The sequence below is a fragment of the Nicotiana tomentosiformis genome, chromosome 10 (genome assembly GCF_000390325.3).
Source record: "Nicotiana tomentosiformis chromosome 10, ASM39032v3, whole genome shotgun sequence".
In the NCBI taxonomy this organism is placed as follows: domain Eukaryota; kingdom Viridiplantae; phylum Streptophyta; class Magnoliopsida; order Solanales; family Solanaceae; genus Nicotiana; species Nicotiana tomentosiformis.
The window spans coordinates 61,364,855-61,379,750 of NC_090821.1; the positions used below are offsets into that span (position 1 = coordinate 61,364,855).

Below are 14,896 nucleotides of genomic sequence, written 5' to 3' on the forward strand. Positions count from 1 at the left end.
AGGCGATTATATCACATGCACCCAGATTGATTTAAACCGTACAAAGATCTTTGTAAATCTGATTGAGTACATTTCACGATACTTTGAACTATATGCTTCAGGCATTTTAAATCCTTCAGAAATCTTCATATAGACTTAATCAAATGAGTCATATAAGTTATGACTTGCATTTAGATGGCATGACATCTTCAGGTGTTTGGACTACAGGTCCGATCCTCACAATCATTTATAATATTATGTACTATATTGTATCAAATATATCGCTGACAATCATTTTGTATCGGTTCATAAGCGACATAACTTGATGAGATCTCATCACTTTCTTTATTTTTAGGTACCTGAACTTCTTCTGGAGTTTTATGAAATGTTATGTCGTGGGATTTTCTAGAGCTCATTTCCTCCTCATTATGATCATTTGCTCCTATCATTTTTCAAGGATTGTTACCTTTGGAACCGATCGGTTTACTACGCTTCATGCGTCCAGTAAACTTTATCCTTCAGGGAATTTAATTTTAATAGGAGCATTTGCAGCTGAAATATAATATTTAATTTTGGATCAACAAATGCTTCTGGAATTTGACTTGAATTATCTTCCATGTTAGGATCATATAAATGATAATTTGATTCATATAACATATTTTTCAGCTATTTATTCCATCCCCAAATGTTAGAAAAACTAACACATATCCCAATCTTCTTCGAAAAACCTATCTTTGTGCATTGTGGTAGAGAAATTAATCATATACCACACATCAAAAGTTATTGTATAGTAAAAATATTTAGTTTCTGATCCTAAACCAATTGTGAGAGGAGGACTTATCATATTTTGTTGGTTTGATGCATACAAGTGCTGCTGGATGCACTTTACAAAATCTTAGACCAACACATGAGGCTTTGTTCTCATAAGCAATAGTTTAGCCATTAATATGAAGTATTCAATGCTAAACTAGCTTGGATATAAACCAGCATCATCAAAATGAACTATCTTGATTTCATAATCTTAAAATTATGTTCTTAATTGAGAAAAGCAATTTCAAATGCCAGGTTGACAATAAACACACATGTAACCATCTCATATATGCATCTATAAGTGGTTCACATAATAGGTGAATGGGCCCATATTCACCTTTTATATATTCCAGAATTCAGGGGTCTTTGTCCCAACTTTAGTTGGTATAATCAATTTATTATGAGAACAAGCAACATAAGAGAATTCTTGAAGAATCTTCTAGTTCTTCAGTATATGCTTATCTGAATTCTCAAATAGCTCATTTAAAAATGGCAAATGAAAACTTCAAGTTTATCATGGCATGTGCTATCTCTTAGTAAGCTTCCGATTTACTATGGCATAAACTTTTGCATTAGTAAATTTCTGATTTACTGTGGCTACTTTTATATCAGTAAATTTCTGGTTTACAGTATCTACTTTTGCCTCAGTAAAACTTTTTGTTTACTGTGACTGCTTTTGCATTAGTAAACTTCTAGTTTACTGTGATACATGATGTAGTACAAATTAAAAAAAAGGCGGGTAACTTCTCACATACATATTATTTTACTCCTTATGATTGTGAAAACATGAAGATTTTCAATCTTCCAATCATTTGTAGTCTCAATATGATAGCCATTTGTATCAGTAAACTTCGGATTTACTACAACATATGTTTTGACCATAATTATATAATATGAATGAAAAATTTGCATATAAGCTCTTCGAGAGACTTCATTTATTATCCACAATCTAATATTATTCGGACACTACTGGTGTCACGTATTTTCTAGACAAACTGTTAGCTCTTCAAGAGTTTTTGATACATTTTGTACTATCAAATATTGCTTAGACACTTCTGGTATCATGAGAGAAAATCATAATCAAATAAACAATATAAAGACAATTCTAAATATATAAATGTTAGAAATCAAGAATTTCAATATTTTTACCACCAACTTTGTGACAAATATCTCCTTCAGGAAGAAGCGCCATTAACATCTGAATATTTTATATCAAAGCGGCAACCACATAGTCATTACATCCTTCAGGGATATATACATGAGTTGTTATTTTATTCGGGGTAGTTAATAATAACTAACCATAATATATCAATGTGGTTGTAGTAGAAAGTATTCTACAAGAATGCTTTTGCCTTAGAATGATACTTAATAAAATTATCCAAGATATTTTACATACAACAGGTACGTGTGACAATGATCTTTATGCTACAAAAATAATATTTATATCCTCTGTTATTCTACCTCTTCAGGAGGTGAGTTGTGTTATTTTTTTCTTTCACTACAGGGAATAAAAATGTGCTTCAGAAATAACTTTGAATAACTCATTATTTTGTTTAAGCACAGAAAGACATTGCTTGAAAATATTTTCCTACTTCAGGAGCAAATTTAAAATACAAAATGTTAAGTATATATTCTCTCAATCATATTACCTCTTCTGGAGGTGAATTGTAATGTATTCACATCAAGAGATTTACGAGTTTTATTAATATTATCACATTCACTTCAGGGAATGGATTAATATTTATCAAAAGTTCTCTTCCTTCAGGGAACGGAACATTATAATCTGAACGTGTATTAATCACACCAAATTGTGTGATGTCTTAGAACCTTTTTTATGATTATACTACTTCGGGAGCAAATCGAGGCATACATATAATATAGAGAATATTTCTCTAGCTTATCTTTAATTGTAACCATAGAAAGCCTAAATTATCATTTCTGGTGGTCATAGGCATATACCACTTCTGGTGGTTAACAAAATTTGGTTACAATGAGATATACGAAACATAACCACTTTTGGTGGTTGTGTATTTCTTGCAAACTCTGCTGGAGTTTAAGTGGATCTAACAATGTTATCCACTTTGTAATCCTTTATTAAGACAATAAGGATGAAAATAAATACCAAAGTATGTACTGTATACGTAGCATATAACCAAGCAAGTGATGATAAAGATATTAAACCAAATATAAGCAAAAGGCTCAAATTACTTTACACAAATTTGGCCACTCCACACATAAGTATTGTTATCCACATCGCTACTGCCAAGAAGAAAAGCTCACCACTTCAAGGATATAATCTGCTTTATGATGCTAGGAATGAACAAGATCTAACCACGGACGTAAGAGCATCTCCTTACATCGGAGATCAACACTGAAATAAAAATAAAATTCGAAGTAAGTGCTCAAAATGGCAGAGTCTCGTGCTGATAGTATTTTAAAAGGCGTAGGCGTAAGACGAAGCATTTTACATATGCCTCAGTGGGGCGTAAGCCCCGAGACGTGGAGCGTAAGCCCCATAGGTATTTATGTTTTAATATTTTATAAAATAATATAATGACAGTAAATATTTATAAACAGGTAAAATTGCATAAATATTGAAGAAAACTATATATATGTGTGCTCCATCCCCACAAAAAACTAATCAAAACAATCTATTATACGTTACTTACAAGTACAAGTAATTTGAGTCAAAGAATAAGTTTTCTATATGGAGGAACAAAAAGGATGATTAACCTGCAATTTGAATTTTGAATTTGCTGCTACGAAGAAGAATGTAGTTCTCTTTGTATTTATAAAAAAAATTAAATATTCGTTGCTTTTGGGAGATATTAGCAGACTAGCGGACAAGATAAAATATTGGAAAAACCATGAATTAAGGCTTAAATCAATAAAAAAAGATCTTTACTTTTAAATTTAATACTTTTGAATTCTTTTTTAAACCTTTTGAGTAATTACCAAACTGACTTTTGAGAATTTAGGTATTATATGAAGGACTAATTCAACAAATTTTGTTTTAATTTGAAAATATTTCTGGGGCTTACTCCTTACTAAAAAATCGCGCCCCGAACGCCCGGGTGTACGCCCCGAACGCCCGGACGTACGCCCCGAATGCCCGGGCATACGCCCCAAATTGCGAGGCGTACGCCTCTTGAGACTTTTGCCCCACACCATCGCCCCGGGACATTTTTGGTACGCCTCGTCCTAGGACTCGCCCCAAAAACGCCTTTTAAAACAGAGTGATAACATGTTATAAAATAAAGACCGTAAAGTAAAGAAACCGAAGACAGGTTTAGAGAGAGATTGATATATTATTCAACTTCAAACTGTTGTACATAATGAACTGGAAACTCCTCTATTTATAGAAGAAAGGAAGCAGTTGCGAGGCTTTTCAGGAATCAGCTGCGAGACTTTTCTTGAACTGATTGTAAGTTGTCTGCATGAGCTGCTTGCAACCTGCATGTTTAATAAGAAGCTATTGCAAATCATTTCATTGAGTTGCTTGGAATATGTCTGCATCAGCTGCTTGTAGATAAACCAATAGAGTACCAAACCTATAGCGGAGTAATAAATAGAAATACACATTGCAATTATTTTCATAGATCTCACAAACTCATCAAATACTTTTGAAACGCATCATCTTTGAAAAATAATAATCTAATAAATGATAAATTCAAACAAAGATGATATGATCGTTCTTTCCTGAAGTCAAATTGAAACAAGGTATCCTAAGGGCAACATTGCAAGGCATCAACTAATTAATGGGGTCATAGTGTCACAATGTCGACCAGCTTTTCTTACCTTTTTTTTCCCCGCAACTTGTGGATGCATATTAAATATGATATATGTGGTTCACGATAATTGAAAAAAGATTTTCAACGAAAAAAAAAAAAAAGGAAGCCATAGAAGTTTAATATCCTACTATGATATCACGATGGAAAATTTAAAACTGCAAAGGAATTTTGCCGACAGAAATTAAATTGTTTTTTTATTCTTCTTTGTAGTCATCTCGAGTACCTTTATTTAACTACTTTTTGTTCTTTCATATTTGCTGTCGTGCCATGTGATCACTACATATTAGTTTGTGATATGATACATAATAGAATACGCAGTTTCCGTCTTTGAGCAATTTTAAGCCTTTAAAATTTACATGGTTATAGGTAAGGCTGTCCAACGGGACGTCCCGTCCCGTTCCACTTAATTCTAAACGGGATGGGCCCATATTAAATGGGACACAAGATGAGACGGGATGACTATTTCGTCCTGTTTGTCCCGTCCCGTCCCGAGTCCTTTTTTTTTTTTTGAATTCTAGCCGTTGGGCAACGACTCCAATTGCTTACTAAATTTTAGAAATTTTTTATTATGCTACAAAATAATTTTCTGGTATATATTATCCTACTATTACACAAATATTATGGTATATTTATGGAATTTCTGTTGTATTTGGTAAGTATAAAACTAATCCAACTAATGCACCGGCCATTAATGAAATGATTACAAAATTTTAAAAGTATTTTTTTTCTAAACCTCAAGTTTATTTAATTTCTACTATACTTAACCCATCTTTAAAATTAAGAGGTGCAAAGGGACTTGTTCGTAAAATTTATGAGAATTTAGCAATTCAAGAAAATGAATAACCATCTCTCGAAGACTGCCAAGCTAACATATATTCTTATGTTAGATCAATATTTGATAAATATAAATCTATGGAAACAACAGGTGGTGAAACTGCTCCTTCTACTTCTAAGTCTAGAGTAGAAGTTCTATGGGAAAATATGGATGATATAACAGGTTTTGATTCCTCTATTGATGATGAACTTGATTCTTATCTTAATCAAGGATTGTAAAGTATTAAAGACGAAGAAGGCAACGAACAACTTTTGGCATGGTGGAGGGAGCGTGGCAAGACTTTTGCAACACTTTCAATAATGGCCTGAGATATCCTTGATATTCAAGCATCATCAGTAGCATCGGAGAGTGCTTTTAGCGTGGCAAGATTTCAAATCGAAGATCATAGACATTCATTAGCGGAGGACAGCCTAGAGATTTCCGAATTATTCAAATATTGGATTAATTCAGAAAGAAGAAATCTTGGTTTTGAAAAATTAACCACTAGGGAAGAAGAAGAATATGATGAGATACTTAACACTGGGAGCGATGACGGCATGGAACTCATGGAACATCAATCAACATTGCCAATTCTAGAACAATGTTCGAGAGAAATTATAAATAAGTTACAACGAAATTATATAGGAGCTTACAAATATTAGTATGATAATTTGTAATTGGCTACTAAGAGGCCTAGTTCAAACAAAACCCTTCCTAGAAGGTGGCTGCATAGATTAGGTGCTCTTCAAAAGAATTATATTTGTATGTGAGATTTGAAAGTTCTATTAATTAAATAAAAGGCTCTAAGCGTTGAATTTTTTTTTTATGAATTGTCTTACACTCTTACTTAGTTACTTAATGACTTGAAATTATATTAAATAAATTATAACTCTATTATAAATTTATAATTACTAGAATATTTCATTACAAGTCTTTTGTTTTAATATTTTATAATTCTTTACTTAGTTTTCTAATATCCGTTTAATTTTTAAGTTTATTAAATAAGTAAAAAAACTAGCTGTTGCAAACTTTAAAAACTTAGTCATTGTCAAAAGAATAGCCGTTGCCAAACTCAATGCTTAAATAATTTTTTTTTAAAACGACACTTGAGGCCCGCGAACCCGTCTCGTCCCGTCCCATCCCGTTTGTTAGCGGGATGGGATGGACCTACCGTTTCATTCCGTTTGTCCCGTCCCGTTTCGTCCCATCCCATCGCGCCACCATCCCGGCTAAATATCGTCCCGTCCCGTTAATTTTATCCCGTCCCGTCCCGTTGGACAACCATAGTTATAGGGAAGATTCTTGTGAGGAGGAAATTTCAAAAAATAAAATAAAATTTTGATTATGTGGTTATTATAAGTTCTTTATTTTAGGTGGAGACAATGGCAGTAATGAGATCCAGTTCACGCGTTATGCATTTCTCATATATTCAATATTCTTATACATTGTTCATTTGAGTTCTTAAATGAACAAGGTATAAAAAAATTGAAGATAGTTATATTGGTTTGTAAGAAAAAACTTTTGCTTTCTGGAATTATATCAAAACATTTTTCTTAAACTAAAAAAAATAACCAGAGGTATGTCTTTATTAAATTAGAACAAACAAACACAATTCTCCAAAAACATTTTCTGCAAAAAAAAATAAAAAAAATAAAAAATCACACAACTTCCACTAAATTGTTTTCCTAAAGACTTTACAAATTACAATTTAAGTGTCATCTGGTTCACGTACTAATTAGACATATAATGCAAGGATTTCATGATGTGAATAATTACAAATGGATGTTATGAGATGAATAATAATACAAAAAATATTATGTAACTAATACATACTTTAAGAGTATTTTTATCTTTAAATACTTTTAATACACGTTCTTCTTATTAGCATAAAAATATACACAAATTTTTAATAATTTATTAATGGTCATTATGCTAATAGTACTGACAAGTGACAACTAAATGGTGGATCAATTATACAAAAATATTTTTCTATACCAACCAACATTGCAATTATGTAAGAATTATATTTTTAACCTCTTCAACTAAACATTATAAGTATTATTTTATGAGGAATTTTCTACCAAGATACTTTCCTTCCAAAGAACCCATGATGCAAATTGCAATGGTGGAGAAATTATCCTCAATTGGGGTGGGGTCCCACTGAAGTGATCCAAAATTTGGATGGGGCTGTAAAAGTAATTTGGAAGTAGTTGAAGTCTTGAAGTGGAGTGGAGAGACAATAAATGGCTTTCAATGAACATTAAATTCAGAAGACTTATAATAGCATGTTGGGCCAAAATTATAAAATTCACTTATTTTAAAAAGTAATTTTCTAAAAAATACTTTTTAAAAAAATAATTTGAAAAATACTTTTAAGTAGTAATTAGTTTTTGACCAAACTTTTACAAAATGCTTTTAAGTATATTTTTCTCAAAAGTGGTTCTCAGAAAAATAATTTTGGAGAATTTTTTTTTTTTTTTTCTGATTCTCAAAAACTATTTTTGTATTTTTTTTAAATTTTGTTTTTTAAAAAATCTTGATCAAATACCTTAATTTTTAAAAAAAATAGACTTTTGAGCCAAAAATAAGCGACCAAACATCCTATTACTCAGACATTTTATTACAGTTAAAAGCAATTGAATTATTGAGGAAAAGTCGAGTATAATGTGTGTGTGGCCGACACCAAATCATATCCTCTTATTGATTTTGATCAGTCACGTTATGGCCCACTAGAAGAGTGGGGGCCTGGGTCCCATGAGAGCTTGCCATGCTTTCCAAGAAAATATCTTCACTATCCTCCAACATGTTAACTAAATTTCAACTTTAGTCCCTATAGTTTTGTTAAAATTTCAATTTCATGCTTTTGTTTTCTTTTGGTCTTAAAACAAGGAACTTTATAGCCTGTTTGGTCAAGCTTATCAGAATGCTACAAGTGTATTATTTTTTTTTAAAAAGATACTTTTTTTTCTCAATTTGAAATGTTTGGCCAAGTTTTTTTTTGGAAAAAAAAGTGCTTTTAGCTAGAAGCAAAAACAGTTTTGAAGAAGTAGAAAAAAATAGCTTCTCCCCAGAAGCAGAAGCAGAAACAGTTTTGACTTTTCTTCCTATCAAAAATACCCTTTACAAAATATTATATATACCAAAATAACCTTACTTAGTTTAAACTATTAAGTAATATAAAATGACAATTGGGATGAACTTTCATATTTATTGGATGATTTTTGATATATTTAAATTATCTTGAAAAAATAAAGTACTTTTCAATTTTATTTTTATATTTTACTTAAATAAAATAAAAAACTTAATCATTATCTTTAATAATAAAAATTTGTAATTATTTATCTATTTATACAATATTAACTATTAAGCAAATCTCTTCATGTCCTTATTTGTAATTTGACACATAAAAATACTTTTTGAAAAACTTGGTCAAACACAAATTATTGTTCAAAAGTTCTTTTCAAATTGATTAGCCAAACACAAAATGATTTTCTCCAAAAGTACTTTTTTGAAAAGCACTTTTGAAAAAAATATTTCTCAAAATAAGCTGATTTTTCCAGCTTGTCCAAACAGGCTATTAATATTATTGAACTATAGAAGTTATATATATATATATATATATATATATATATATATATATATATATATATATATATATATATATATATATATATATATACTCATTTTACAAGTCAGTTGGAAAATACACACGTTCCTATGAAACTTCATTTAGCAAAGAAATAATAGGAAAAATGAGTTAGACTAAGGGGATGTTTTGTATTAACCGAAATATTTTCTAATTTTTTTATACTTAGTTGGATTAAATATTTTAAAAGATATTTTCCACATGACTTTCCTACCAAAAGAAGGAAAAATATTTTTCAAAACTCTTTTTCAACCTTTCTTACCCTATTCCTTGCTCCACCCCACCCCCACCCCTAACCTCGCCATCGCCATCTCAACTCCTATACCCTGACCTATTATTCTCCCCCCACCCCACCCCTTTCCCATTTTGGTCTTTCATAATATTTGTCTAAATTATACTCCTATAATTTTTTAAAAATATTTTTTGTTATCTAACCAAACACCATTAAAAAATTTCAAACCTTCTTTTTCTTTTAAAAGTAAGTAATAACATCATTAAAATGCACTAATTAATACATTATCAATTTGAAAAAGAAATAAGTTATTACATTTTTTAAGACTAGACCTGAGTACGGACTGTGGTTACAGAGGTAAATGGTTTATAGTACTCCTTACTAATTATTAGTTTGAGAATAAGGTTGATATAATTTTTGACAAGAACTCAATTGAAATATAAACGAAATATCAGGGATGAAAATGCATTTTTGCATTCTGAAGTGTTATACCGAATTGGGAAACCTCACTATTTATTGGTCGGTGTATCAATAATGAAACTCAACGAAAAGCTACCTCTATATATACCAACTCCATAATATGAACCTCCTCACTATTCAAACCAATCTCCAACACATAAAAACACAGTTACTTCTTCTTCACAAGAAAATATCATGAATTTCCTCTCATCTTTGGCTAAGAGCGCCGGCGGCCAATCCGCCGACGAGCCCAAGAAAACCGCCGGCGAGGAAGCTTCAACTACTGACCTTTTTTCCAGTGCAAAAGTGTTAGCTGAAGCAGCTCAAAGTCAATTCAACAAAGATTCCGGCAAGGTCGATAACAAAAAGGTGGCTGAAGCTGCTGCTGATGTTCTTGACGCTGCACAGAAATATGGTAAATTAGATGAAACTCAAGGTGTTGGACAGTATGTTGAAAAAGCTGAAACTTATCTCCACCAGTACGGTTCTGCTAACCCCTCCACCACCACCGATGCCGCCGCTGCAAAGCCTCCGGCAGCCGCACCAGATACCGAAGAAACAAAGGCACCGGCACCGGCTCCGGCCGCAGCAGATACTGAAGAAACAAAGCCACCGGCACCGGCAGGTGAAGATAATGTTAATTACAGTAGTGCTTTTTCAGTCACAATATATGTATTTGACTGGCCACGAAGTTTAAGAAAGAACTGAATATTTTTTGAAAAAAATCTAGAATTAGTCATAGATAGTGAATTATATAGATGGATCATTTTGAAGTTAAATTGTTACCCCTAGTGGCAATTTATATGGCACTTTTTGAGTGTTAAATATTTTAATTTTATCGTGAATCTAAACACCCAATCTTTTAACTTATTAAAATAAAATTTATATATTTAAAATTTACGTTAAAATTTATTATAAATAACAACAATTAACAATTCAATATATTTAAAGACATATAAGAAATGATGTGAAAGAATAATTTATTTGTCTCTCAAAATTAGAACAATGCCATATAAATTAGTACCCACATAAACTAGGACGTAGAGAGTACCAATATAAAAAAGTGTTTTCTTGGAGCGATTAGAAGGGAAATAATGTTATAAATTAGGACGGAGGAAGTACTATCTGTTTCAATGGTCATATAGTTTATTTAAGATTAAAAAATAGATAAGAGACTTTGAAAAATTATAATTAAGTACTATACTATAACATTTATACTGCCAGATGACTTAAAATTTGTGATATTAAATATTTATAATATGTGTGGTAATAAAATTTTATTATTAAGATTAAAATAAGATTTGTATGTATATTCTTGGACAGATACCGAAGAACCAAAGGCATCGGCACCTGCACCGGCACCGGCAGAGGAAGAAAAGGGAGAAGGGTATGGGCAATACGTGAAAATGGCAGAAGGATTTCTGAAACCAGGAGATGGTGAATCGGCAAAAGCATCTGAAGGAGGATCAGGACCAGATTATCTTAAGTTGGCCGGTGACTTCTTAGGCAAGAAGTGATTAGTTTAATCAGTTTTTTTTTTTTTTAAAATTATGGCTGTTATATTCCAAGTTTCTTTTCTTTCACTTTCTTTGCCACTGTTCAGTGTTCATTACCGGCGGCGAATTTCTCTAGTCGCCGGAGCTGGTTTTTACTTGGCATATGTAATTTGTGTGTGTGTTTTTTCCGGTATGATTTTTAGGGGGTAATGGAATTTGTGTTGTATGGATAAAGTGTGAACTTTTATGATGTTATTGGTGTATACGGTGTAGTGTGATTCTTATATTCGGCTTCCTTTTATTTTTTATATACAATACAAAAAGAAGGAATATAAAGTTGTAATATATATTTTGGTATATGTATTATTTGATATGTTATATATTATGATATACAAATAATATAATTATTTTTATGAAATATACTTGAATATAGAGATAACAATTGGATAACTATATTTATAATTTCATATTTGATATATATTTTGATATAAATAAAGAAGAAAAATATAGTTATAATATACATACGCATATATAATTGTGATGTATATTTATTAGCTACATGATGCAAATAAATAAAAAAATATGTTAATTTTAGCCAATTAATAGGCTAAGTTGTTACATAGTGCCAAATTTCCTTTATATTTTTCACTTTCTTTCAATTTTCCTTTTGTGATGCAGCTCGGGAAGTTACCAAATGCACTGGTGAATTGAATAAGAAAATTTTGGAGATCATGATATTAATTGGTGGCGTTTAGGCAATATTAATTTGGTTGAAGTTGGAAAAAGATTGAAGTTAAAGTTGAAAAAATACTTAAAGAGTTAAAGTTATTTTTGGATATAAATTTTACTTGAAAAAAGCTACAGTTCGGTAAGTAAAATATCAGTTAGCTTGAAATATTTTTCTAGTAATTAGGTTTTCTTATAACAAGGCCAAAGTTGGCATGAACCATAATATTTTGGAGCTTCACTATTATAATTTATAAGGTCCTGCCACGAGTAAACTTTAGGCACATTATTGCTGTCGGATTATTTATGAAAGGTGTTAGGCAGCAAACCTAAACACGCTCCTTCTATATTAGCCTTTCAATTTGCAAGATTCATTTTCCTTTTTTACTTCGACTGTTTTCATACAATTATAGGCTTTACTCATGAAATTTTATTTTGAGTAAATATTTTACTCAATCTCTACTTGCAAACTTCTTTTGGCAATAATATACAAGGCTATCAATATATATTTAGCAACAACAACAATAATATATATACTTACTTTATTTTCATATATAAAATCTGAGGAAGATAGTATACAGACCTTACTCTTATCTTGTGAAAATAAAGAGACTATTTTTGATAGACCCCGACTCAAGAAAAATATTTTAGACCAGTTTGGAAAAAGTAAAACAGTAGTGAAGAAGCCAAGAACAGTAATAACAGCAAATTAACAAAGCAATAAGATATCCGAAGCAAATGAAACAACATGTAGCAATAGAAATCGAATAATAAGATAATACAAGAATGGTAATAATAATACTGATATGGAAATTAAGAACAAATATAGTGTCCTAAACTCGACTACCTACTAACATTCTACCTTAATTCTCGACCTCTTTATCTTTCTATCTAGGGTCATATCCTCGGTAAGCTGAAGATATGTCATGTGCCTATCTAATTACCTCTCCAATATTTGTTCAACCTACCTTTACATCTCCTTAGACCCACCGTTGCTAACCTCTCACACCTCCTCACTAGCTAGGGCATCTATGCATCTCTTCTTCACATGGCTGAACTATCTCTTCCTCGCTTCCCTCATCTTGTCCACCATAGAGGCCACTCCCATTTTGTCCCGAAAAACTTTGTGCCTAATTATATCTCTCATATTATGCCCACACATCCATCTCAGCATCCTCATTTCCGTTATTCTCAATGAGCGTGAGAGTTCTACTAGCTAATACTCTACCACATACAACATAGCTGGTCTATTAACTACTCTATAGAACTTATTTAATATTAAGTTTCGACGACACATTTTTATTACACAGGACACATGATGCGAGCCTTTATTTCATCTATCCCGCTCCAATATAATGTGTGACTTCATCGTCAATCTCCCATTTTCTTGGATTATTGACACAAGATACTTGAAACTTCTTCTCATTGGGATGACTTGTATATCAATCTTCACTTCTACATCTGCCTATCAGTTACGTCACTTAATTTGCATTCCAAGTATTCCGAATTAGTCTTGCTCAACTTTAAACCTTTATATTCCTAGATATGTCTCTAAACCTCTAACTTGACGTTAACGTCGCCGCGTGTCTTTGATGGAAAACAGGTATAAACAGCGAAAGCAAATAGCCAGGATCACTTGCATGTAATATAGATAACATACAATCACAAATTTTAATCAAACATAAAATCGATACTTATCTCTTGAAGCGTGACTGCGATCAAGAAAAGAGCCTTCAAGTGAGAGCAAACACCATCCACGAGATCATACTCCAGTTCCACAGTCTTCTGCTGTGTGACCCAAATAATACCCGAAATTGGCAAAACTCGCGTGGGCGAGTTTCTCCTAGGAAAAACGTATACTAAAAACCATAGCCTCATCACGGAAGAAGACCTCTTTATATAGCCACATGTTTTAGGGTTTAAAACTTTTTTCTAAATCTGTTGGGTCTTCCTTTTCCATCAAGAAATAGAATTCTATTTAATTCCTAATTATTCAGGCATAATATGGACCGCAATATTTAATTAACGAGGCTTTCTATTATGGTCTTAATTCGAAATATTCGAATTAATACCACCATAATAAATTATAAATTATTCTACTAAAAATTCATAACTGCACTCTTTAGTTCAATTTCAAATTTTGATTGGTTATGACATGTAATACAAAATTAAAAATTATTAAAAATATTAGTAGATGTTATAATAAAATAATAAAATAACTTCTTTAACTCGGAATACTCAATCACTTAGTAGTGTATATAGCCAATCCAACCCAGGGAAGGTCCATCCCATATATATATATATATATATATATATATATATATATATATATATATATATATATATATATATATATCGACTGACAGTCAGTCACTCAGTACTGTATAAGGCCAATCCAGCCAGGAAAAATTCATCCCTAAATATAAATGATTCGGGAAAGATCCATGCCCAGGAAAAATCCATCCCTCAATATAAATCAACTGCGGTCACTGTGGGTGTGCAGACTCCGGAGGGGCACCTTCAGCCCAAGCGCTATAACAAGCCAATCATAACATAAATCAATAAAACATGTTGTGGCGTGCAACTTGATCCCATAAATATCCTCACAAAATAAGGCCCTCGGCTTCACTCAGTTATTAACCTCTCCAGTCTCTCTAGCTCTCAATAATAATGATAATCATACCAAACATCAATGATATAATGTATCAATAATGAACAATAGAGACTGAGATGTAATATGCAAGTAAAACTATGACTGAGTACAAAATAATAATTTAGCAGATAATTCAATATGTACACGATCTCTGTGGGTCCCTGCAGTACCGACACATAGTCTAAACATGATTTCTAACATGAATTGCAGTTCAATTTCTATAACATATGGAGAATATACGGATAACAATAAATTTTTCAACTATTCGGTTCCATAGATTTGACCAAGTC

General features: G+C 31.6%; 1 protein-coding gene across 1 annotated transcript; it reads left to right on the top strand.

The window, feature by feature from the left end:
* Nucleotides 1-9,820: 9,820 nt before the first annotated feature.
* Nucleotides 9,821-11,477, top strand: LOC104112797 (nodulin-related protein 2-like). Its single transcript, XM_009622823.4, has 2 exons — nucleotides 9,821-10,356; nucleotides 11,055-11,477. Exons 1-2 carry the CDS (start codon nucleotides 9,927-9,929, stop codon nucleotides 11,246-11,248), a joined length of 624 nt encoding a protein of 207 aa, XP_009621118.1. The 5' UTR covers nucleotides 9,821-9,926; the 3' UTR covers nucleotides 11,249-11,477.
* The last annotated feature ends 3,419 nt before the right edge of the window (nucleotides 11,478-14,896 follow it).